This window comes from Cryptotermes secundus, unplaced genomic scaffold (assembly GCF_002891405.2).
Source record: "Cryptotermes secundus unplaced genomic scaffold, Csec_1.0 scaffold559, whole genome shotgun sequence".
Classification (NCBI taxonomy): domain Eukaryota; kingdom Metazoa; phylum Arthropoda; class Insecta; order Blattodea; family Kalotermitidae; genus Cryptotermes; species Cryptotermes secundus.
In genome coordinates, this window is record NW_019718620.1 from 493028 (window position 1) to 520907 (window position 27880).

At 38.9% G+C, this 27880-nt stretch overlaps 1 protein-coding gene across 4 annotated transcripts in view; it reads left to right on the top strand.

Annotated features, from left to right (window-relative positions):
• LOC111862011 (chromosome-associated kinesin KIF4) overlaps nucleotides 1–27880 on the top strand; it is a 69608-nt gene that overhangs the window by 33152 nt on the left and 8576 nt on the right. For all 4 annotated transcript variants that reach the window (XM_023847046.2, XM_023847055.2, XM_033750601.1 and 1 more), the window contains 10 exons: nucleotides 1192–1385; nucleotides 1571–1715; nucleotides 3797–4018; nucleotides 6290–6475; nucleotides 9144–9282; nucleotides 16020–16156; nucleotides 18028–18141; nucleotides 18848–19042; nucleotides 21514–21675; nucleotides 26363–26542. In XM_023847046.2, coding sequence (XP_023702814.1) covers nucleotides 1192–1385; nucleotides 1571–1715; nucleotides 3797–4018; nucleotides 6290–6475; nucleotides 9144–9282; nucleotides 16020–16156; nucleotides 18028–18141; nucleotides 18848–19042; nucleotides 21514–21675; nucleotides 26363–26542 — 1674 coding nt within the window. The remainder of the gene's footprint in view (nucleotides 1–1191; nucleotides 1386–1570; nucleotides 1716–3796; nucleotides 4019–6289; nucleotides 6476–9143; nucleotides 9283–16019; nucleotides 16157–18027; nucleotides 18142–18847; nucleotides 19043–21513; nucleotides 21676–26362; nucleotides 26543–27880) is intronic.

Consider the following 27880-nt stretch of genomic DNA (forward strand, 5'->3'; position numbering starts at 1 on the left):
GCTCTGAAATTTTGATTATATATGTAAAAGAGATGTGAAGACACATGGTGCATGCGAATCACATCTGTGCATCAGGCTGTATATATTTTCAGATTGAACCATTTGGGACTGCTTGTTAACAGGAAAGGAAATCAGCTGCCTTGAATACGAAACTCTTGAGAACTGAACCACAAAACATAATATCGGGTAAATTTTGATGGTCAGGACTAGAAATATGAAGTGAAAAATTTGGGGAAAACTTGAAATCTGTTGTTTAACATTAATGTTATGGGAATTTGACCAGGACAGTGGGTCCCATTGCATTAGTTGATCACTTGATATATACAGTATGCACCAAAATACAGTACTGAAATGAAAAGACGTCCTATTGATACCACTGTCCATTCATGTGAAGGCCCCTTGCATGACAGAACCTTCCCAAATCATGAAGAAATGGTCTGATCACCATGTCCCTGTAGCGTTCTTGGGTGACAGTAAGAACATTGCCTTCCTCATCCTCGATGAAAATAGGGGCCTAATATACCGTGTGCTGAGACGGCACACCATATCGTCACACTGTACTATGTAGCGGTTTCTGGACAATAACATCTGGCCGCTCAAAACCAAGGAAGCGAGTTGTCTGGCAACCAGTTGCGTATAAGCGGAAATAATGCTCAAGTATGAATACTTTTTGCTCCGTTGAGAGACCCATTTCCAACAACAGCTGCACAACACAACTTCCTTTCCACTACTGGGAACACATGCAGCTGGAGCTATGCCCCATCGACAAACACGCATGTGCTTTCAAGATGCACGAGTTTCAGTACTGTGGTTTTTGGCCCATACTGTACATAAACACAATAAAGTATAAATGCAGATCATCATATATATCTGATGATGGCACCGTGTGGTCAAAGCTTTGTATTAAAATTACATGAAAGCATGGACCAAGTGGTACTTAGATTAATATTGTGTGAAGCTTGTTAATGTGGTGTCTGCATTATGTGAGATCTTCATTTGTAAGTAAGGAGAATTGAGAATTAAAAATAAAATTTTGGCATGAAGGGTGATGGTTTTGGATTCTCCTGAAGTGGGATGGAATCTACCATCATCTTTTGCAATTTCAAACCTTGAAACCCACATTTTCTTGTTTCTAACAGACCCAGTTTTCTCATTGGTGATTAATACTGGCTGTAATACATTTGTTTGCAGGAGTTGAATAAGAAATTGGCATTAAAGGAAGAATTAGCATCAAAATTGATGGCCAGTATGAACCACATGTCTACAATACGTACTGACTATGAGAACAGCATGAAAGACTTGCAGCAACAGATTTCTGATTTACAAAAAGAAAAGGATGAATTGATGCATGTTCTTCAGAATGTACAGAACAACAGTTCAAACAAGTGAGTTTTCTGTTAGACTTTGTTACTAATGTTTAAATTTTGGAAATACTGATTATTCAGCTCTGCTTTATAAAATGTTAATATTTAAGATATCTCTAAAAATAATATACTTTTTATGAATTCTTTGCATGAAGTGTATAAAACTAACACCTAACTAACTTGACATGTGTTGAATTATTTGGTAGGATATCTGAACAGAGAAGGAAACGACTTCAGGAATTGGAGCAAAAGATTTCTGCACTCAGCAAGAAAATAGCTGAGCAGGGGAAAATAATCAAAATGAAGGAGAAAAATGATGAGCGAATCACTCAGCTTAATGGTGAAATTCAGGTTTGTTTAGAAATAACCCACTACTTTGAGAAAATGTTAGAAATTCAAAATCAGAGACATATACAGCTCTTATCAGAACAAATAACGCACTTGTTAATTATACATTTTATTGTAAATACAAAGGAATATACAAGATTATCTGATAGGAAGCCATTATGATTCATATACTTTTCATTCATTCATTCATCAGTAATCTGTCAGATGACAGGTCCACAGCCTCTTCCAAAACAGTTTCTCCACTTAATGCGATCTTCTGTTTTTGGAAAGAGACTATCCAGGAATAGTGATAATGTGGTAGTTTTTCCATTTGCTTTCCACATCGCAGTACAACAGCCGTTCAAACCACTCTGGTCACGCCTGTTGCTATACGAACTTGAACCATCTCGAGCATCATTTTCTCTGTGCTTCAAGTCGCNTCTGTGCTTCAAGTCGCCGCTGATGACGCTGCTTCCGGCATCAGTTTTCGGTGTCTCTCTTCGTCTGATGCCTACCCTTTGACCTGTCCAGCAAGGGAGGCCCTGCCAGTAGCTACGCTACCGCTGGTATAGCTCTCAGGGTCCTTGGCATACTCAAACACCCTCACCACGATAAGGTGGAGACACCAACGAGGGGTACTTTTATTAATTTCATATTTAATAACATAATTTATAAACCTCCTACTGTTAAACAAGTTGAAACAGAGAAGTTTATTAATTTATGTTTGCAAAAAATTTTGTTTAAATTTGAATTTCAGTAAGTAATAATGTAATATATACAAAGATACAAACCACTTAAAAAAGACCAGGCAGTACACAAAGATGTATACTTTTTCATACTGCCTGGTCTTAGTTTGCATACTACCAGTTCCAACAGGCATATGTCAAGGTTTCTGAAATGGGTCGCAGAATAATTTACATGTTAAGACATGAAATACCTACAGATGCCCTTTGTCAGGTTGCCGGGCATTGACTGGGTGGAAAGGAAGAAGGGAGAAGTCGACAGGCAAACACTATAGAACTATATGTATAATATAAATACCATCGTAAATTCAACAATTTATTTGTAGTTCTTTGTCTTTCTTCTTTTACACTACATGTTTTGGCTGTAACTGGCCATCATCAGGTGTATTTTCATTCACGTAGCTGTCACATTGCACGTAATTTGAAATTTAAAAACACCAGCCCTCTTAATCGTCATTGCTGCGTTTCAGTCAGTTCTGATATACAGAGATTTTAAACATAACTGACAAAATCATCAAGGAGATTCTGGTCCAGGCGCCACCTTGCTGCAGTTTTGTTTCTTCATTTGGTCTCGTCATGTAGGATGCACCAGTTGGAGGCATGTGCATATTCACTATACGTTGCTGACTATCCATCTCTGCTGAGACTGTAGAGACCCCACTTCCTAGTAGGTTCATGTAATTTGCCAGTTGATTGTATGGAATAGGTTCAATATCCAAATATATTTCTGTTCATCTTTTGTTCATGGCTTGTTCTACCTACTCCCAAATGGCTTTTTAGTTTTTCTCAAGGCTCGTTTGTTGCGCTGCTAGCATCCTTGAAGACACCAGACTCTGCTGGCTGCAGGGCTGTCCATTTGTGACTTTGGACTGGAGGGCCTGACACCAATTTTCATGTGTTAGTGATTAGACATGGGGTTTGCATTGATAATTTGATTTATTGAACACTCACAACTCACAACTACAGATAATTATAACACTTTAGCTAATCGACACACTTTGCAGAGCACTGTAACACACTAAGTCTTCTCAGGTTGTTCTTCACCATTCATTGCTTGGTAGTGGCTTAGAAGAATGGAGAATCTCCTGCTTCTGTGCTCATGGCCAACCACAAACTGTGACTGCTGACTCACAAGTAACTCACTTGTCTCACTGGACCTCATTATATAGTCTCAGCATACACCATACAGAAAACGAGCTTCCTGTGGTTCTTCTGTTGCTGTGGGTGTATTTTTCTACAGGAATGTGTTTACCGTGCCATTACCTAGCCACAACCCTCTCCTCTGGCTCTGCTATTATGCCCTTCAGGCATCCTGTTACAATATTTAGAGCAGAGAACTGTATGATACATTTATACTTTCAGGGCATGAAGCAGGTAAAAGTGAAACTTATACGTCAGATGAGATCAGAAAACGAGCGTTTTCGTTCATGGAAACAGGAGAGAGAGAAAGAATTGATAAAATTGCGTGTTCAAGACAGACGGCGCCAAAATGAGATGGCACGTATGGAACGTCTTCACACAAAACAGCAGAATGTTCTGAAGCGAAAGGTGGAGGAAGCAGTTGCTGTCAATAAACGTCTAAAAGTGAGTATATAAAAATATGTACAATCTATATTCTCACACTTGGTATTATAACTTTTTACATTTTTATTGTGTTAGAACTTGATATAATATCTGCGGTGTTCACCCATATGTGCATCTGTGATGACATCACTCTGACTAACACTCTGTGACTGAATGTGCTAAGTCTTATCTGTACCAAGATTTATTGATAAAATGTAGTTTCGTTTGAAATTTGGACAAGATAGAATGCCATTTTATTTTATAATCTAAATATGTTTGTAGGAATATTACTAGACTGCAAAATGTTTTAGACAAATCATAACATGATTTGTCAAAGATAATGGGATAATGTGATTATTAAGAATGGATTAAAACTAAACAAACTCAATGAATAGAGTCTTTCTTGAGAAACTGATAGTAGCTCAGCTAGTAGAGAACCTGAGTTCAAAAGCCTATCACTGGACCCTATCCTGTCCACACTATCATGCCATGTTTTTTAAGGTCCCTGTAAATGTTTCCCTCTCATCTATGTTTAGCTCTTTCAAGTAGTCCTTTACCTTCAGATTTTAGCTAACATTCTGTATGCACTTCTTTTCTCTGCTGTGAATTCTAAATACCTCTCAACCTCATCCTTGATTTGATCATCCTGCTTTATTTTATTTGTTCTTAGGTCCAAATATTCTTGGCACCTTGTTCTCAAATTTACTTCTACAATTAATAAGTGCATTGGTGGTTGCCACAGTGCTGAATTATTGATGGAAACAGATGATATAGCAAGATTCAAATCTCATGACGTATGAGGTGTGGCCACTGTTACCTTACTGGCCAGTATGAGAAGTGCTCTGTTGCCCAGTTCAAGTTCACTGCTGTGAGTTTAAAATCAGATATCTTGCTCTTGGACAAACTTTCTGTGAGCTCAGAAGAAGCACATACTTAGGTGAAGGGCATAATTTTTCTGAATATATGTAGCAGTAACTCTCACTTCTAGCCCAATCGGTTATCATTTTAGGGCCTTTTAAAATATTCCTGTAATTAGTGCTTATATTTTTCGAGACAGTTGTGATTTTGATACCACTTCTTGGGCAGAATATTCAGGATTTTGGCTCAGCCGCTTGTTTGTAGCTTTCTATGAAATCTGAGTCATCTTAAAATGTGCCTGCATTCTATCTCAGATGATGTGGGCATTGCCTCATTCTTTCTTTTTGTCTCATTTACCTCTTCCACATTCCTTGGAACTGTGTATTATTTCACATCATACCAGCTGGTCAGGAAGGATATAATTGATTAGTTTGTCCTACACCTGTGATACAAATGGCACGTTCTAGCCGTGTCATTTTCGTTTAAGCTCTGTACGAGTACTGTTAGTTTTTGTGTTATAACTTTTAGTGCTTATGTAGGCTTAAATGTGTAACAATATAAACATCAATTTTGTATGTAGTTTCTGATTCAAGGTCCTGAATGGAACATGTTGCTCAGGAAACCAAATACAAGAGATGGTAATTGTTCCAATGGTTGCAGTAGCAATGTTCCCAAAATAGCTTTTAGTGTGTGTAATATATTTTAACAAATATGTGTCTGAAAAACTGAAGCAGACTGGATTTCTCAAATGCCAGGAGCTGACAGCTGAAGTGTGTTTTGTAAGCAAGGTGACAGTTTTGCATGTATGCAGGTGAAAAAGAAGGGGAAAAGCTACTGTGCCAAGAAGGTATTTCTGTCACCTAGAGCACACATAAACCTTCCAAAAAGAGCAACAAACCTACATGACTTCCAAAATTATGTTATATGCAGAACTTGTTTCAAATAATGTGGCAAAGGCAAATTCCCTACTGTTGAAAAACAATACTTTAGGGAAGAAATTGGGTATAAATGTTCAGTTAATATTTTATTCACTTATGAAATAGTTCAGATCCATATATGTGTAGTCTATTCCAATATTAGTTTCCTAATGCATGTGCAGAATGTCAAGTTGGCAACACCGCAGCAACTCGTTATCGGTTCTTGCCAAATGTAAAGAGGTTTGAAACTTACCCTAGTTGCAAATATTTATTTATATAGTACAGTGTGGTCAAAATATATTACCAACTGCTCTTGAGAGATGGCAGAAGCATCTGAATTCATTTATAAGTTCAGAAAAATACTGCAGAAATGCAGTTTATGTAATAGGTATACAAAATGAAATCAAGTCATCTCAACTTCAGCAAAGTACAACCACTGACTAAATTGAGTACACTTGGTCATGGCAACAGAAGATATTAGATACACATGCAGCTGTGAAGTTTTCACTGTTTGCAGGATGCTTTAGCTGTTCAGAAAAGTGCTCAGGAAAGACGACTGCAGCAGCATGGGACAGCAGCTAAGGTTCAGCTGTGGATTGATCAAGAGCTGGAAGTACTAGTGAGCACCATAGATGCTGAGAGGACACTGGAACAGTTAATGGAAGACAGAGCTGTTCTTCATGGACAGCTAGACCAGTTGAAGGTAATGTTACTTTATAACATGTCTCTTCCTTCACACAATCACCCTTAAATGTAAGACCCTATCTGATAAAGGATTATAATTTGGGTATTTGGGTACTGCTTGCTACCATTCAGTCTAGAACCTTTGTCTTCTCATCTGCTGTCTAAAAAACACAACAATTAGAATATACAAAACTATAATTTTGCCTGTGCTTCTGTATGGGTGTGAAACTGTATGGGTTTGTGACACTAAGGGAGGAACATAGATTGAACGTGTTTGAAAACAGGGTGCTGAGGAGAATATTGTAACATGTAGACCAATTCCTAAGTAATGACTATAAAAAATGCCCACTGTTGTGCAATGATTGCAAGATAAGCAAACATACAGCCACTGTTTCTGAGTAGTAGCTTTACAAACAAACATGTTCCCACCAAAACAATTGAACTACAACAATGAGGAGCATTGAAGACCAGGCAGATTTATGTAAGCGTAAATGATTTTGTGTATGCTATTTTGGTTTTGAATTTTCTTTTCTCAGAATTTTGATTAATATGTTTTTAAGTAATCTAAATTCCTTCCTTTTTCTATTAAATCATGAATATTAAGTAGACTCTTCTAATAATTTTAGGCCACTGCATTATAAGTTACACGAGATACATGCATTTTACTGTCATGTTTATCTTTATTTGGTGCTGTCATTGTCCCAACATCAGTAGCCACTTATAACCTGGATGTCAGTTCTTTCCCCAGCCATTATTACACTGTAACACCACTGCTTAGTCACTGCACTGACCTCTTCTCTCATCTTCTATTTGCCTGCACTGAACGAACTTCTGATTCATAGCACAATCACCTTGAATGCCATCTGCAGAACATGGCCAACTCGACTTCCGCTTCGGCAGTCCTGTGGTGATGTCAGGCCTAGCAATGGTCCCAGATGCCCAAGCATGGTCAAATGGTATGGCAAATAGACTGTCATCACTCCTCTTGGCTACTCTTATATTGAGTTTGATATGAGGAGATTAGGGTGATCATGCTGGCAACCAGCTCTTGTTTCCTGAGCCCTTGTCATCCTTCTCGTCATATTTTCATGTAAAGCCTCTTGTGAGGTGCCCACAGGGACACAGCCCTTACTTTCTACAGCTTCATTGGTGGTCCAGCTGCTGCCTTCACAGCCTGTACTTTTGGGATCTGGTTAAGGGGTTAGTTGAGGGATCTCTCATCACCCATGAGGAGATGCCATTTCATGTCCTTTCCCTTCACTCCATTAATAAATGCACTGGCTGCCTCCGTCTGGATGAAGCCTTGGATAACCCAGCAAGGGTCTGGTGGTCAAACTGCTCAATGTCTATGAGTACTGTGAACCCTTGCAGTGACCTGTGGCTTAGCTGGGTCGTAGCTTTTGGTTTTGACCAGTAGGCTGCTACAACCTCATGGTCTCCATTACAGCCCTTCAGCACTCAGCAGTATCCTCATATGTCGCTCCGGCTGGAACACTATGATTTTGCAGCCTGCTCCTGCTGAATGGCTAGTAGTAGTTGTGTTGCCCTCTGCTGGGCTGTCCAAAGTATGAATCCATCAGACTTTGGCTGCTTCACCACAGGAGCACTGGTGCCTCCATGTCTAGTCCAGGCTTCCATGGTCACCAGCTGTGTCTTGAATTCCTGACATGTTGCTTTGAGGTACCATCGAGTCATGTTGTTTTTAGTTCACATTTCCCTCTCAAAGACTTAGACCTGCTGCTGAACCACTGCCATGATGCTCTTTAACTGCATGTCTACTTTGTCTTATTGTTTCCTTGAATTTGCTGTGGACAGTCACCTATTTTGCTGTATAGTTCTTGGTAGCCTCTCATGACCTTTTAAGTTGTTGACAGACTGGAAATTTATCTTGGCTGGCACTTAATCCTTGTTAAGCCCAACACTTATCTCCTTTCTAAGTTCTTCCTAGCCATGCTTATGTCTTGTTAGCTTTTTATTAACAGCTCCAAAAGTGTGTGCTGTGCTGGATCCATCTGCAATACAACTTTCAGCATCAGTTATATTAATCTTGTTTTGAAACAGTAGCCACTTACAATCCTGACATCAGTCTGTCTTGTCTGCCACCACTTTACTGTATGGCAGTACACTGCCTTCTACATTTCACTTGCACTGTTAGCACTGAACTAACTTCCCATTGTGTATGCATAGTTTTACATTTGTTTTTCTACACGTACCCACTGAATGCTACTAAGCTCACAATTAGGCTGAGCTCAGCTACCCCTATCAAGAACTCTGCATCACTTTTGTGCAGGCAAAGTCATTGTGGAAACTTCCCAGGGTCACCCACCTGTCACATGTGGCAAGGCAGTTTGTGAAGAATCTGGAAGCCAGTGAGGAACGGCGAAGTTGAGAAGTATCAAGAAAGAGAGGCATACGACTCTATGCTCCCTCCCCAAGCTTTGGTCATGTGACAGTGTATACGCATATTTAGAGCTTTGTACCAACATATTTATCTTTACATTTATGATGTGTATGCAGTGCTCTTTTTCCTCAATTAGAAGAAACGGATACTGCAAGTCAGATCTGTAACCATGAATAAGGCTTTTTGTAATTCTTTTCTTATGTTAGTTTGTTAGTATAATTGTGTGGAACGAGATTATTTTCTGACAAAGAATTACTTGTCATATGTTCTTCTGTATATTATCTAGACTCAATTGCAACAGAGTGAAGTTAGTGGTGAAGACCTGTTTGGCATAGAGGAAGATATAAGACAGCTGAATGAAGACATAGACCTGAGGAATGCTCAGATAGCAGACTTGCAGCAGAAGATTATTGATTCTGATCAGGGTGAGTTATTTTCAGGCTTCCTCTTAATGTATGGTATCTTAAAATGTTTTTCATGCATAGTGAAGCAAGTTTCGTTTTGTTGTAGTAAAATGATCAAACCAAAATTCATTTTTCCTCTTATAGCACGTAATTCAGATAATGGAAGTTAGAACTTGCATTTACTTTTCTCATCTAATTGATAATATGGTACTTACACAGATCTTCATTTCAAAACACTGAGAAAAAAAATGTATCCAATTCCTTGTCATATTTCTGTAATTAAAAAGAAAAATTTTATCAACAAAATACCACAGACTCTTGATTTTATGTTTGCTGTATATATTACCATAAAAGCCCAAATTTTGGTAAAACCTAGAAATTATGCATTGAATGTAGGCTGTGCTGGTAAAGGCATGAAAAGCAACTATTTGCATCTTATTTCAGAGTTTTACCATTCACTGTTGGTAAAAACTCATAATCCATGGGAAGACTGTAAAAGTAAGAAAATGCTTTTTTTGCTGTTGAAAATGGGTTTAAAATGTACAGAGTACAGAAGTATGTAGGTAAAATATAGAGAAGGATATAACTTCAATAGCTTATTCTTGTAATTGCTTCTTCTTTGTATTTTCAGTTTTATAAATTACAATTTTTCAAGCACATTCATTATCTAAGTTGTATTTTTAAAAATATTGCTGCAACTCAAAAGTATAAATAAAATAAATAGAAGGTTCTGGACTGAATGGTAGCAGGCATTACCTGAAGTCATATTAATTTCCTCCTGAATCAGGTTTTGATTTTTTAAAGTTCCCAAATATTTGAACTGTGTCACATTTTCAAAACATCTGTTAACTATCTTTATGTCATGATTTTGCCCTGCATTTTGGTGATGAGCCAGCAACAAATACGTAGTTTTCTCTGTGTTTACTTCTAGACCAGCATCAGATAAAGTTTTGTGTTTTTTTCTTTATGGTATCTATATTATCACCCAGTAGATTCACGTCATCAGCATAGACCAAAAGCTTATGTACCCCATTTAATTTCAGTCCCAGCTGGTTTTCCTGGACCTCCCTAATGGCATATTCTAAAGCAAAGTTGGAAAGGAGTGGTGGCAATTCATCTCCTTGTTTTAGACCATTCTGGATAGGAAAATTATCAAACAAATGTATACCTGTATGGACTTTACTATATGTTTCTTTTAAACATATTGTGACATGTTGCGCAAAGCCGAGCCCCCCCCCCACACTAGCAGTGACGCGGCGGGTGAGTCAGCGCTCCCCTCCCACCCCTCAGCGGTAACGTAACGCTCGCGTAATAGGCGAGTAATCACCCCGCATCCTGGCAGCTATGCGCGGTGACGTCACGAGCGGAGCCGAAGAGAGCCGAGCGGAGCCGAAGATAGCCGAGCCCCGTAACCGGGTAACTATGCAAGGCGAATCAACAGCGGTGACGTAACAGGATGACGTGGCACTCATTACGCAACAAGCAAGCACTGCAGCTATATAAGTGAGCTGCACAGTGGCTTCGAGTCAGTTATAAAGTAACAGTCGCCGAGTTGAAACATAGCAGACTGCGAGTGTGCGATACTTAAGAAGTCAGCGAGCGGAAGACTTTTCGTGTGCTTTCCAGACATAGTGAGTGCTGTAGTACAGTTATACTCGGAGTGTGTAATTCAGGGAGACTTGTATAGCTCCCGCGTTATTAATACGTGAAGACTCTTGAAGATAGTGTTAAGAGATTTTGTTGTAGGGTTTGTAAACTGTGGAAACCCGTAATATTGTGATAATTAAGTGTAGCCGTTATTTGAAGATTGTTAAATAAATCAATTAACCATCCCTACGGCGTCTTCTGTAACGCAAACACGTTACAATATTTCAATCAGCCTGACTAGTTTCATGGGTACTCCAAACTCTATCAGAATATTGTACAATACTTCCCTCCTAATTGAATCATAGGCTTTTTTTGAAGTCTATGAAATGCTGATTGTTGTGACATTGTACTCCCATTTTTCTCCAGTATCTGATGAATGCAAAAGATCTGATCAATAGTTGATCTGTTATGTTGAAACCCACACTGATGATCCCCAATAATTTCATCTTATATGGACTTAACCTTGAGAGATGAATATTGGATAAAATTTTATATGAAGTTGATAGCAGTGATATCTTCCAGTAATTGCTATTGTCGTTTATCACCCTTCTTGTGAACTGGTACAGTAATGGACTCCTTCCACTGATCAGGAAATCCTCTCTTATTCCAAATAGAATTAATTAGCTTATGGATCCTTAGAACGTAATAGTTCACCTCCTGCTTGAACAAGTTCTGCCAGAATTTGATCACTACCTGGTGGTCTATACCTTTTTGACTTTGCAATAGTAGTTTCAGCCTCAAAAAGATTAGGATCAGGTACTAATGGCTTAGCTGCATAACATCACTGACCCTAAGTACATTCAATCACTGAGAGAAGTAGTTCTTCCACCTAGTCAAAATATCTGTGAATCTGCAAGCAGATCACCATTCTCATCCTTCACTAAGTTACTGCTAGGTTGGTAACCCCTCTTAAAGTAATTTATTCCTCTTCACAGGTTTCTAATGTTCTTGTTCTTACTGTTTGTTGGAAGCTCATCATATTTATCTTTCAGATATTTCCTGTTTTTATTCCTGAAATGCCTGCTGGTTTTGCATCTTATGTTGTTCAGATTATTCCCATTTATTTTCTAGGGTCCTGTGATGCTGCAATTTAGCTTGTTTCATTTGGTCTAATAATTTTTAGCATCCTTCAACCCCTCATATTTGATTCCACTGGTGGTATAATACTGCAGAGATGGCCATGGTGTCTTAATAGAAGGTAGAGAGAATGAATGTATACATCTGCCTACTCACAGATCGCCAGATTAATGTCCCAGATGCAAGCTGTGAGTGTGTGGTTGGCTGTGAAGAATCTCCATGATTAGCAGCCATGATCTAGTGATGCATTTTGAAGATAGTAACCAAGCAATAGCTGGTGAAGACAAGCTGAGAAGACTTAGCTTTTGCTATAGTGATTTGCTAAGTGTGTGGATCCATGAAACTGTTATAGTTATGTCTAGTTACAATTTATAATTGTTCAATAAATTTGGTTATATGAATCCAAACCCTGTGCCCAGTCCCTAAATTCTGACAGTATATTTAACAGTCAGTATCAGTACAAGGTACAAGGTACAAGGTATGCATAAAAGAAGGGTGTGGCTTCAAAAGTCAATAAAGAAAATTTATTTCTCACCTTACATGGGCACAACATACACTGTCAGTGGTGACAACTGTCCAAGTTTCTCATGTGCTACCAGCAGTTCGCTTCTCATGCTTACTGCTTGGCTGTAGGGCCAGTTTCAAAGATGGTGTTGCAGCAGGAGAAGGCTTTCTGTGTGCTCCGTTTTGAGGTGTTCAGTTCTGTGATTACAACATGAGTTTTGTGCACGTTTTCATAAAGACGCACCACACAAGAATAACATAAACAGATGGTATCGACCGACAGTTTGTAGAAACTGGATGCTTGTGTAAAGGCAAGAGTCCTGGTTGACCTCTTGTGTCTGATGACAACATTGAAAGAGTGTGTGAGGCATTTCAGCGAAGTTCCCATAAGTTAGTGGCTAGAGAAAGCAGGGAATTAGGCTTGCCAAAAATGACAGTATGGAAGGTGTTGCTTAAGCAGCTATGTTTTAAACCATACAAGATGTGATTGGTGCAGGCCCTTAAACCAGCAGACAAAGTGAAAATGTGTGACTTTTGTGAGGAGATGCAGTTGAAAATGGAGTTCGTAGAAAGACTGATCTTCTCCGATAAAGCCACATTCCACATCAGTGGCAAGGTGGACAAACACAATGTCCATATCTGGGGAACCAAGCAACCACATGCACAGATAGAGCACCAGCGTGACTCTCCAAAAGTCAGCGTTTTCTGTGCAGTGTCCCACGAGAAAGTGCACAACCAATTTTTCTTCACTGAAGCAACTGTGACTCGCGATTCATTTTTGGACATGTTGGAAAGCTGGTTGTTACTCCAACTGAATACTGATCATGATGATTACAGTCTACAACTGTATGGCGCTCCCCCCCCCCCANCCCCCCCCCATTTTCACAGGAATGTATGAGTGTTTCTCAATCATGTTCTTCCGCAGCCCTGGATCAGACGTGCTGCTGCAAATGGAGACAACAGCCTTCTCCCTTGGCCACCCCATTCTCCAGCTCTTACACCATGCGATTTCTTTCTTTGGGTGTTCTTTAAAGACAGTATTTATATACCACCATTGCCCACATCCAGCCATGAACTTCTTGATTGGATAACGCAGGACATGCTAAACTGGGTCTGGGATGAATTTGATTACCATGTGGATGTGTGCTGTGTGACCCAGGGTGCACACATTGAAGGTTTGTAATTAACGCATGAGAAACTTGGACAATTGCCGCAGCTGATGGTGTATGTTGTGCCTGTGTAAGTTGAGAAATACATTTCTTATTAACTTTTGAAACCACACCATTCTTTTGTGTATACCCTGTATAAGCACTTGAAGAGTGTCCTGGTAATATGGAGCAATGGAAATTAAATTCAAATTGGTTCGCTCTTCCTAAGCACAACTATAGTGGGATCCATCTACCATTTTTACAAACAGTGCAGCTAGGGCTCTTACATCACTGACACTAATCAGACCTGCCAGACTAAATCAACAAATGAGAATGACTTATTCACATCTGGACATAGATGATGCCTGAAAATTCATTTGTCACAGACATTTGTATAGAGCCATGTCTGTTATACAACTCTGCTAACCAAGGCTTGCCACGTGTTGCCTAACTTTCTGAGGTTAAACATGTTCCCAGCAGAACTGACTCATAGTATGTCTAACTTGAGTTCCACAGCCTCCAGGCTCAGGAACAAAACTTACCCAAGGTCAGCAGCATCATGCGGTGCATAGTCTACATATTCTAGAGCAAACAAAAGCTTACAACTGAAAACATTACTTAGTGAAACAGGTGAAGATAACTTCGTCATGTACAACTGTTTGCTCAGTGAGCATCAATTTGTAAATAACCTACTGACCATAAACTTATTAAAGGGCCCATTTCACACAAAAACCCTTTTATTTAGAATAAAAGAACAAACACAGTAAGAACTTGCATTATCTGAAATGAAGCACATTGGTTTTGAAATTAAGAAGACTTACTTTACCACAAACCAAATGAATGCACTTTCTTGTTGTATGCTTGATAAAATTACACAGTTTTCCATTGTATCCACACAACAGGAGCTCTCTGTCTGATCGCAGCAACTCCCAAGAGATCCCAGAACGAAACTTAATTTCCGATACAGAATGGCATCACATGCCATCACAAACAAACATACCAAACAGTAATTTAAGAGTGTTGGTTGTTGAGACATAAGGAAAAGAGGACAAGGCATGGTTTACACAGTGGGATATACTTGGCTGCACAAATGATGTAAGGATCAGTTTGGTGGGGAAGAAGACATGACTGAACGTCAAAGATGGAAGGTAGTAGAGATGATGACGTACAGGAAGGATGGTAGAAAATTACTGAACAAGCTAGTGAGGCTGGAAGTTCTAATGTGGAGAACAGCTTTCAGTATACAACAAAACAAGCTACTGGTCCAGAGAATTTATCAGTCGCATAATGGACATTTCCTGGTAATTAAAATTTGTGAGTGCTTAATCTTGCAGCCTTAAAGCCCTGCTGAATCGCGACCTTATGGGCTGCATTACACAACTCAGTATTGATGTTCATAGGAAAACATTCTGTGTGGAAATGTCTTAAGTACATTTTACTCTAAAAAGTAGATGAGATAATAAAACGATTCATGGATGAGGCACATAAAATCTGGATGCTTGGGCCTTCAAAAAAAAAGGTCTCTCTCTCTCTCTCTCTTTAAACAAAAGGAGAACCTGAAACTGAGATAATTGTTGCACCAAATATCAAATATTATGCTACAAATTTATGAGAACTGTTATAATAGTAAATGTAGTGTTCTTGATAGGTTGATAGAACACTTAATAGCAGAATCTCCCTCTCTAGCTAAGGAAGGTTATGTAGAACCTCATGATAGGTTTGGCACATTTTGTACATTTTAATATATGTAAACAATAGAAGTGATTGAAGTACAGCACATGTGGAATGTGAAAGTGAAGGTGATACCAATAATCATAGGTGTAACTGGAAACCTATCAGGATCATTTCCAAAGTATGACATCCCTGGTAAACATGCCAGACCAAGATTGCAGAAGAAGGCCAGTCTGGGAAAAGCATGCATCTTGAATAAGGTACTAGTGTGGCATTAATTTAATTTTAACTGTACTGTAATATTTGTCATGTTTTGGAACAGGCATTATCTCACTACCAACAACTGCTTCAGATTTTGATGTCACCTTGTTTTTGTCCACTACGATTACACTTCACCCCACTGTACATACTGTTTCATGTCTCCTTCTCTATACCTGACCACTATATACTACTTATTAGCTCATAAAATCATTCTAGAAAGCTCTCACAGCCAATCTTGGCCTGCTCCAGGTTCTACATCCATCCTAAAGATAGGGAGGAAGCCCTTGGTGTTTCTCAAAAGAGAGAGGCATGCACATACACCCCATCCCTCACTCACCTGGCAGTATTTTTTCAGGAGGCTGTTATGTGATAAAGCTTAGGGACAGGATTTGATTCAGGATCATTAACAAGATAACTTATAATATAGCATGATAATGGCATCTGTTACAGAAAATAAAGCAAAGACCCGATGGGATACCATACAGTCTATGGCAGATGCAAAATGTGCGTTTAAACATCTGTTTGAGTTGGCTTCTGGAATGAAGAGAGATGCTTCTAACAAAGAATCCAAATATGAGGAACTTCTGGTAAGCTAGAGGTTAAATGTGAATGCTGTGGCTGCACATCTTGTAATATAAGGGAAACATTTGTTATAGTACTCTGTACACTACCCCCATTAAATTTATTATCAGTTAAGTGGTTTCCCATATTTAGTATTTAATTTGTATGGGCCAAGCCCCATTATCTCAGTATCAAATTTCTTGTGCTCAAGGTATACATCAATTTAAAGCGTTCAGACAAGCAGAGAGATCTTAACTGGAAATTTCATAGCACCATATGCGGGGAATAGGGTGGGACAGATACATGTATCTGTCAATTGTATAAGGAAAACTTACAGAACCCAATTCTCTTGCAATTTTTGCCCCTTTCTATGCATGTGATATTTTTTCCCATTTCTGTTTCAAAGTCAAAACAACTTATTTTTGCTTTAGTTCATGTTTGAGTTCTACTTAGGAGAGAGATTTTTGGACATGATGTGATCACAGATTCATCCTACTTCTATTGTAACCATGCATCACTTTCAATGTAACATCACCTGGGTGAAAGAGAAGAATGGAATATGCTCCCATTGGTAGCTGGGAGAATTACTGCATGGCGGATGAACGTGATGGCATTACGTCTTGGTTCTTGAAGTAACTTCATAAAATGGTAAATTTTATTTGGAAATTTGCTGGTTGCGTTAGAATTTTGGTTTCTTGGATACCAGATAACTGGGAGTTTACTGTGCCATGAGAAGAAAGCGTGCACCACATGTACAGGTATATGAGGTTTTCATATGTTTTAGCATTGGAAGGGAAGTTGAACTTGCTTGTACCATTTTACCTATTTCAAACCTCACCTGCCTTTACCCAGTCACTCTTCACTTTGAAAATTTTTTGTCCATTGGAGTTCATCTACTAGCAATTTTGTATACATTAATTCTCATATAGACTTGAAAGGATTCTGACTATGGCGTATACTGTACTTCTTCTGGCTTATTTTGGACTTCATCCATCGTCTAGTATGTAAAAGACAGAAGACCACGATGTTTCGGAGACTGGATCTGACTCTGTCTTCAGGTGGGTAGGGAAGGATAAACCTACTCAGTTGGACCAGTGATTGAGACTAGCTCTTTCTAACTGGCCTAACTGAGTAGGTTTATCCTTCCCTACCCACCTGAAGACGGAGACAGATCCAGTCTCCGAAACGTCGTGGTCTTTTGTCTTTTACATACCAGACGATGGATGAAGTCCAAAATAAGCCAGAAGTACATTAATTCTCATAATTTTCCATTGTTCTTGAACTTAGTTTAAATTATTGTCTTGCATTTGGCCTGTCCTTATCAGCCATTTTTTAAATGTATTCAGAACACATAAGCTGTGTTTTGTTTTTCTCAATGAATATACAATAGAATTCACATGTGAGTTCCCAATCAAAAAATTTCTGTAGTGTAGGAATTGAAATCCACTACTCCTTAAAGCAGCTTCAAATAAGGGTACACTTTTTTTTTTCTTTTTTGGTTACTATAAGATATAATCTTAGGAAATATGACAAACATTGTGGTAGAATCTGAATCAGCACCCCTGATATCTAAGTGCACTATTGGACACAGTCATGAATCATTTCCATCCACCTCCTATCCTCATAAAATTTGTTTTCATATTATCTTCCCATTTCCTTGCTCTTACAAGTGGCCATTTGTTAAAGCTCCTCCATTCACATTCATGTCCTTTCTTTGTCTTCCTTGTATATTTTTGTACTTTGTATGAAGGCAATGAAGTCCTGCCAGTTTGTTTTTAACCAGTGTAACAGTCATGTGGTGGAATTACTACCTTTAAGCATCTTGACTAGCTTTGTGACAGTCTCAAACAGGCCCATCACTGGAGGGGATGATACTGATATTTTGTGTTTTTTACAGTCTACGCACCATAAAGTGCTTAGTAAATTGGCACAGTATGAACAGCAGTTGAAAGAAGAATCTGAAAATCATCAACAGGAGATCATCAGCATTGAAAGGGAGCACCAGGAAAAGGTATTGTGCCATATTTAATTTCATATCCTCATATGGATTTTTCCTTCCCATCCATAAATAAATTCAGATCTCTCATCTGTAAAACAAAGTGAATCGGTACTCCAATCTGTTATTACCTCCTGATTCTTGATGGGATTGAATGAAGTTCCTAGTATGATGTTGAACTAAGTCTGTAGACTTCTGCCTACCCACAGTTTAGTTCATGGTGGTCCAGAAACTACTTAGCATTTTATGTTTAGAGCAGATTTTTGGTTATTCACTTTACTTCCTGCTTGCAATTAGACCTATTTCAGTAAAATATTAATGATTGTTTACAATGATTTGCATCAGATTGTGCATCTTGCAAGGTACTCTTTATTAATGCCGTCTACCACACTGAACTCCCACTACTTACTGACCAGTAAGAGAACCATTAAACTCTACAGTCTTTAGTATACTACAGGTTTTAACTTTACATGCACATCGTTAGTTACTGTAATGTAATTTAAACTTAATTAAACAGAGTTGATGTTAGTTCAGTTCGGGCAGTGTTGCAAGCAAACTATACCGACTGAGTGACTGCTGCTTGTCGGCGAAATTAGTGCCAGCTTTTGCGGATAGAGGGTGTCATGTGGTCAGCTCAACGAATCCCCATGGCCTTTAATTTCGATTTTCTAGACTGGGACACTTACAGATAAGTGTGATTAATTTGTGTTTGTCTTTTCAGGTTCTTCTTTTGCTGCGTCAGCTTCCAATACCTGTAAACTGTGAAACTGGAGAGACTGGCCTAGCTCAGCGTCTTCACATACAAAACCAGGAACTAGAAAAGATGGAAATTTTGAGGAAAGAACTAGCAGATAAGACTGATGAATTAGACAAACTGAAGTGTCGGTTAACAGCCAAAGAAAAGAAAATGAATCAGGTATGCTTATGCCAAAATTAGTGAAGAAAAATGCTATTTTTCTTGTAGTGAAGTAATTCTCCCATGACAGGCTTAAAATTAGTCAGGAATTTTATAAATTTAATAGACTAATAAGAAGCCAAGACTACAGTTAACTACAGGGAGATCGAAAAGTCATGCACATTGACCTAAAAGTTGTACTATAGGAGTACTAACAATGACTAGAAACGCCATCCGCCGTGTGTCGATCATACTACATCTGCAGTTTAGCTTTGTTTATTGCGTAACAAGACATATCGTTTTCCCAAGAACAACAAGTTTTCATTGTGGAACATTATTTCGCCAGTCGTTCTTTTGCACATGTCGCAGACAAGTATCGTCGGGAATATCTGGATTCTGCAGTTCCTAACAATTCGTCAATAACAAGAATAATCAACCGATTTCGGGAATGTGGATCAATTTCAGATAGGAAGAGATCTGGGAGGCCGGCCATTTTGACTGAGGCTAAACTGGCTGATGTGGAGAAAATGTTGCAGTGTTCCCCTGCAAAAAGCCTGAGGAGACTATCAGCACAATCAGGGATTTCATATGGAAGTGCTCAGAAAGCGATGAAGTAGTTACACCTTCGTGCATATTGTGTTCGCTGTGTGCAGGAACTGAAGGACCTGGATAAAGGAAAACTCTTAGTGTACTGTAGATGATTTTGGACATTTGTTGGCAACCATGGAATTGAAGAGTTTGATCAGGTTTTCTTCACTGACGAAGCGTTGTTTCACCTTAGTGGCTATGTGAACGGTCGAAACAATAGGATTTGGTCATCTGAAAATCCACATGGGTTACATGAAAAGCCCTTGCACTGTCAGAAAACTGTAGTGTGATGTGCTGTATCATGTCATCGAGTAGTGGGCCCAATTTTCTTTGAAACAACAGTGAACAGTCCAGTGTACCAAGACATCATCACACAGTTTATTGTGCTTCTTAATGTTGATGAACGTGAATGTTGGTTGTAGCAAGATGGTGCCACATGTCACACATCTACTGAAACCATGCAGTTCTTGCACGAGTTTTTCGGTGACCGTCTCATTTCAAAAGGATTGTGGCCCCCACGTTCGCCCGATTTGTCACCTGCAGATTTTTTCCTTTGGGGTACCTCAAAGGAATTGTCTATAAAAACAATCCGCATACACTGGATGACCTCAAGAGGAAAATTATGATGGTGATTAACAGCATCAGTTTACAGGCGCTCCACAAAGTGACCTCAAACATGGTAAAAAGAGCTGACGCATGCATTGCTGAACAGGGAAGCCTTTTCGAGCATATGTTGTAAAGACATGATTTGATTGTGCATTTCTAAGATGTAAGGTTATAAACATTAATAGTTAGTGCTGTATGTCTTGTAGTTTGTGCATTAAACTAGCAAAATATAATTGCTTAGTGTGATGTGCGCAACTTCTCGATCTCCCTATATTACAGTGAACCCTGGATTTTATGTTCCTTGATGTATGTGAAAGTCTGAACATACGCTATCCTTGATTCCGTAAGAACAATGTTAAATGTTCCTGAGATATACATCAGTGCTTTCTACTCAGTTCCTCAATTATTCTTTCAGATTGAGTATAAATTTCCCTCTTGCTGTTGTTTTAAGTAACTTCAATCGGAAATCTTGCAAGGGGGGGGGACACTTATGTAATTTTGTATCTATTGTCTCTGTGTACATATATTATTCTATGGCTTCGGGTTGTGCCAGCAGAGCATTGTTTCCTACCGTTGTCAAAAGTGCGTAGTGATAAATGACTTGTGTTGCCCACCCACACATCCCTGAAAACCACAGAGTTTATCACTAACAACATGTTTGTTGTGTCCCATCCTTCCTACTCACCGGAGTTAGCCCCTGTGATTTCGCTTTTTTTCCCAAATTGAAAATGAAACGGAAGGGATTATGTTTTGAAACAGTGTCTCACATCCAAAGGGAATCATAAACTGTACTCGATAGCATTAAGGAAGATGACTTTCACAGTGCATTTGAGGCATGAAAAAAAAGATGGGATTGCTGTATACGTTCCCAAAGAAACTATTTTGAAGGAGATAGCAGCCAAAATTGAGTAAGTTAAGCCAACATTTCTTTTTTTACCTAGTCCGGGAACCTTCTGATAGACCTCGTACCTACTTACCAGATTTCATAGTTGCTGTGTAAAAATTTTGGCCATTATTTGTGAGACCTCATGGGAAATGGTCTCTCTCGACATCTAATACTATGAATAGGATGGAAGAAATATGCTACTAAGTACTGAACCATGAAATGATGATCTTTCACTGACTTGCAAGGCTTGCAAGATCTGATTTTCCGACCTGTTTGTTCACCTTGACTTCTGTATGTTTCACAGCAAAAAGTATGACATAACAACAGTGTTCGTTTTAATTGTGTTTGTGTTCCACCTGCACTTTCAAAGAAGTATTGTTACCTAGGTTTCTGTCTATCAAATTTCTTTCAGACTGTCACCATTTCAGTCAAAAAGTTTTCAAACAAGGATCTTCAGTCTTACCATGATACAGAAGATATATTGGATGATGAACTTGATGGTGAAGATGATAATGTTGATTTAGACCCTGACTGGCAGAAAACACCAATCTTCAAACGAATTCAGAAGTTGAAGGTAACTTGTTTATTTTCTCTTCATGTTGTTTTGTTGTAAGTAAAGAAATTTGTGCTCTTCATATATTGTGCCTTTTCCGCAGTGGACTGTTGTGAATCAAGTTAGAATGTGGTTCTTTTGATGTAATTATGTGCTCATCCCTTGCAGCCATTGCTCTACAGCTAAAGATAGTTGTGTGTGCCTTCTCCATGAGTGGATTCATTCATGCCTCTGCTTCAGGCAGATAACACCTGAGGGGTCCGTAGTTCATTGCCAGAACTATTGTTAATTGGTATGATGAAGACATATATGTATATGAAGGCAAGTCAGGGAATTACTTTCATAAATTTATTTCTGTCACATCATACATAAATTCTGTATAGTACACAATCAGGATTGTGGTCCACATTAAAGTCATTTTTCCACATAATTGTCCCGACGTTTAAGACATTTCTACAATGCATGCAATTATTGATGCCATTTTTGAAGAGCTGTGTCCACTTTGCCTGGAGTTATACCCTAATTTCTTCCATTACCTCAAAATCTGATATGAATCGGCAGCCAGCAAGACTTTTTTTCCGCATGACCCGAACAGGCGATGGGGCCAGATCAGGACTTTATGTTGCCACATTCATGGTTCAGGTTGAAATGAAGACATGTCTAAAGTAAGTTAATGGAAGAAAAATTTTTATTTGTCCTTGTATCATAAAGAAAAACAAAAAGGGAGCTGGGATAGCTCATTACTGTAATAACTGACTGCAGACTGAACAAACCAGGGTTTGATACCTGGCAGAAAAAGAGAGTTCCTCTACCACACTTGCTCTGAGGACTTCCCTGAATCCTATCCAGTGGGCACTGGGAGCTGTGGAGGGTGAAACTGACCACTCACCTCCATCTAATAGCAAAGTGGTTTAAAATGTGTGAAGCTATAGTTACCTTCCCCTTTATGTCTTCATAGTGTGGCGCTTAACTAACTGTAAAGGTTATATCCAGAATGTATGCTTCATTTTTTTAGTTTCTTATGTAATAACACTAGGACTCAGTTGTAATATAGATGTGGAAGTGTTCAGTGAGCTGGGTGCTTGCCACTTACATACACATAGCCTGCAGCAACACTGAGGAGTACCCCAAACATGCCTTCGCATGCACAGTAAATGGCTGACTGAGGCATGCCAGTTTTTATGTTGCCACACAAATCTTCATAAAATATCTTAATCTACAGTGAAGCCTCATTACATTGTGCCTATTGTGGCATTTTCTCACATTTGCTTTATTTCACCACATAAATCATGCATGTCTTCTGCAAAATTGTGTGATCAAAAACTTGTGGCTGCATGATTTATAAAAGGAAGTATGAAAATGTTTTCATTTTGGAAATTACACTGTCTACTTGACTTGTCTGTAAAAGAGACAGTTTTCTCCAAAGAACTGTTTAGGCCACATCTGAATGAGTGACTTTCTGTCTTCTCCTTTTTCTCCTACCCCAACCCCATTTTTCATTTGTAACTCTTCACGTGGTTTTTATTAACTTTCTCTTTGTGAAGCATCCCTTATGTGTCTTCCAAGCAGCTCTTAGAGTAAGAACTGATAGAAAGAGAGAGAAATTGTTTCAAGATCAGAACCCAAAAGCTGCCATGAAGTTGCCTGAAGTATGATCAAAGTCAGGGCCGTGCCATAGCTCAAGCGATTAGTCACTGGCTTCCCACCGCGGCTGCCTGGGTTCGATCCTGTGTCTGGTCAAGTGGGATTTGGGGTGGGCAAAGTGGCACTGGGGCAGGTTTTCTCCAAGTACTTCAGTTTCCCCTGCCAATCTTCATTTCACCAATTGCTCCACAATCACCCTCACCTATCATCTGGGGCTGGTACAATAGGCCAGAAGTGGCCGCAGTACAAGGGACTTAGTCCCACCCCACTAGCAATAAAAATGATCAAAGTTACAAAACAAAAGCAATAACTAATACTTTATGATAGCATTTGATTCTCTGCTAATTCAAGGGCCATTTAACATAAAAATGGCTGACCATATCAAGAAGCTAGTTGTGAATTGTCGAAAACTATGATGCACTGGCAGTTATAATTTATACTTTCAGATTAAGGTGATTAAACATGCAGAGCAAACGAACGACTGAAATGGAATGAGTATACTATGTCTCCTTGGAGTTTTTCAAAAAGTGGAAATAACAAATACTCAAACTTATGCCAGATCTATATGAATATTGTCATTTTTATGGATTCAAAGACAGAATGAAATGTCAATTTCATGCAAGTTTGTTACCCAGCAAGAGCCTTAAATTTTAAATCCAACTCAGGTGGTGAGTGCAATTGATGTGGAGGAACAGTCCATCCCCACCAGTTAAGTGAAGTTCTTCATTTTGCAAAAATATAAGGAAGTTGCATTGCGCACTGAGGCAATGCCAGTGTATTTCAATATGCAATACAATTACACCATTGGTGATCTAGGTTGAAAATCCAATGTCATAAATGTGTGAGGTCATGAAAAGATTCGCATGACTGTAATGTTGACAAATTTGGCAGACAGCATAAAACTACCACCACATGTGATACTGAGCCCAAAACTGCCGAAGGTGTAGCTTTGTAAACAAACAAACAAACTGATGTGGGACTTGCTGCAAGCTGTCTGAGGAGGAAACAAAGAGTAAAACTGAGAAATGACAAATACGTGTGCTGGATGAATTCGACAGTCATCAGGCAATGGATGCGAGATCTGTGATCCATGCCATCAAGATACAGGGATGACTTCATAAGTACACCTTCTAAGAAGTATGCCTTTTAATGAGCATTAGAAAGAATTGTATTCCAAATGGCTCATGATAGGAGATCATATTCTGACACTAGCAGGAAAATAAAGAGCTCCAGTGAAAATCTGCTTTATGAGTGGCTCAGGATCATCGAAACAGGTCTCTCCAGAAGTGATGGTCAAAGGATTTATATAGTACTGTTTATCTGACGAAATGGATGGAATGGAGGGGGTTGAAGAAGTTGGGAATGTGAGCAGTGAATGCGAGACAAGATGGGAATTGTGAAGACACTTAAATTGAGATATATGATGTGAATGGTGAATACGGTGAGGCTGATGAATCTGAATAAAGGCTTTTGACTTCAAGAAGGAAACAAACCCAATACCCGACATGTATAAAAAAAAAAAAAAGGTAAAGTTGTCCCTGTGCTGAAGGAATTAAGCGCTATGTCATGAAGACGTATGGGCTAGTGGATGTATAGATCCACATTTTCTTGACCTTGGTACTATCTGGAGGTGAGTGATCAGTTTGACGCCCCGGCCGCTTTATGCCCAGGGAAAGAGCCCTGGGTACCCATTGGATAGGAGGTTGGATGGACCCCAGAGGTGATCTGGACGATTTGGAGCAGAGAAAATGCTTGACTCTACCAGGCCTCAAACTTTGACCCCTAAATCATCCAGCTCTTAGCCAGTCACTGTACTGACTATGCTACCCTGGCTCCTGTGTATCTTTTTTTAATTATTAATTTTTTTCGCATGGTTAATTAATGAAGTTGTCTTTCTTATACTGCCACATTTCCTAGTACAGCATCGTCGAATATTCAGAATCATCTTGTATGTGCGTAAATGCAGTAGCATATTGGAAAAGTGCTCTTGATATAAATTGCAAGTGTTACAGGGAAGAAATTGATCTATTATAAAAAGATCTTCTCATTTTGATGTTCAAATTTGTTCCTAAATCTTGTCCCAAACTGAAAAAGTCACACTTGCACATGCTTAGTGTTAATCAATTTCCTTGTTTATTGTGAAATGTTTGTGAGGGTAGGCCAACGGAATGAAAGAAAGCTAGATTAAAATGTATTTTGTTGTTTTTGGGATGTCCAGTTTATTTAGTAATATGCTGTCATAGAACTTAATGTAATTTTCATATACAGTAGAACTTGGTTATAACGTCATCAAAGGGACCTAAAAATAGTGTCGTTATAAACGAATGTCGTTGTAACCGAAATGGGCACTTCCACAGTAGCCTTATGTTAGTCACGTAAAAATCTACCAAAAACCGAGTTAAAATGTTGCATTTTTTAGTGAAATACGTAGTTAAGTACAGACTAACCTAACATTAACGTGGAATTGCCCAAATGTATAATATCAAAGACATATTACAGCGCTTTTCACTGACAATACACACCGCACTAATACTGTATATTAAAGGTAGGCCTACTCACCAAATTACAGTAGATTACATCAATTGTTGTGCCTTACTGTACCTAGATATGAGTACAGTAATCAGTTATCTTCATCTGTTTCCTGTTACTTGCCCAACACACACTTTCTAAATTACGTTCAATGTCCATATCAGAGAAATTCAGGGATGAAAATGACGTTACATACGAGGTTGATGCATTTGTGCATGTCGTACTAAGCAAGGTATAAAAACAGTTGCTTTATGAGGAATTAGTTCGTACCGTTGAATATTGACGCAATAGACAAGGTGTCGTAGAAACCGAAGTTGCTATAACCAAGTTTTACTGTATGTTAAAGGAACAGATATAATCATTATTTCTAATAAATGAGTAACTTGTGTCAGAAACCTTCAACTGGATATTGAAAGTAAGGAATATAAAATTGACCACTGTGGGCATCCATCCTTCCCTTATGTTTCGTTCAGGAAGTAGATGAGTAGTTATAACATTTTTGTGGCTATGTCTATTGCTTGCTTCCCCTTTGCAGAGTCACAGATTTTCTGCGCACCCTGAGCAGGAGCACGCCGTGAAGAGAAACTGCGATGGTCAGGTCAGGTGCATGTGTAAGGGTGTGTGTAAAAACAAACTCTGTGGGTGCAGGAAGATTGGCTTAAGGTGCTCAAAAGTCTGCAGATGTGACCACTCCACTTGTCACAACCAAGACCAGGTGATTTTATAAGTTGATCAAATTCATTTTTCTCTTATGTGTGACTACTATAGTAAGTGGGTGCCCTATCTCCATGGCATGTCAAATCATCAGCTTATGTATGGAGGAGAGTGCCTACAGGTATGGACAGTAGCTGTAAGTATATTGAATAAGTGTTTATTCAGGTTTGAGACCGTGAAGGACTCTTAATTCTTCACTGTAAAGAAATATGAAACATTAAATGGGTTCCGAGACTTGGAACAGCCTAAGCAAAGGAAAATGGGTATGAGATTTGGAAATTGGAATGTCAGGAGTTATTGGGTAAGGTCACTGGAAACAGTAGCAAGGGAATAAGCAGAGTAAGAAGTACAGTTATTGGGAGTACAGGAAGACAAGAGTGGAAGTGAACCAGTAGATGACTGAATGGGATAAAAGTGATGATATAAAATACATCTTTGCCAACTAAGGTGTGTACTTGATCAGTTCCTAAAGTACCACATGAAAATGTTGTTTGGAAATTTCCATGCAGAAGTAGGGAGAGAGGATATTTTGAATCAGAAAGTTGGGAACAAGACTTATATGAAGCTGATAATAATGATGGAGGTTAAAGTTGTAAACTGTGCCATATCCAAAAAGTAATTTTCAGAAGTATGATATTTTCATATCACAGCGTTCATGAAGTCAAGTTTTGAGGTGAATGTTCATCTCATGGCCTTCAGGGTTGTAACACTGTAGTCTTGTAGGTTGACACCAGTGTGTCAAAGGAACATGAGACCGGCTCTACTAGCTGAGAGGTATCTATAATGCTTCCCCCATCTACCAGAGGTATTAGAGACTGCTGTTGGGCGGGAAACGTCCGTAATTTGGCTCAGTGACCTCCTTTGAAAATATGAAGTTCTTTTACGTGCTGTAAAGCTACGACACAGGACCCACGGCTTAAAGTCCCTCCCGGAGGACTTGTTCCCTGACTTTTTCCGCCCTTAAAAATTCGACAACCTCCGCCGGGTATTTGAATCCGCGTACTACGAGTCATGAGGTGGGAACGTTACCTCTAGACTACGGAGGCCGCGCTAACTTACCAGTATTAGGTAGAGATCTCAAAACGTTTGCAGTTTTGGAATAGTTGAATACCATTGTATACATCAACAGGGAGTCTAAAACTATCAGGATAGTATATCACTCAGAGAGTCTATATTATGGTTTAAAGCTGCGCAAGCCACAGTTTGATGAATTGCTCAAAATTGTTAGATGAAAGGGAACAGACTAAGTTGTAATATTTTGGACGTGAAATTAATAGGATAATCTGAACAGTGTAAGGTCTGAAACATGAAACATAACTGGCTTGATTATTATATACAG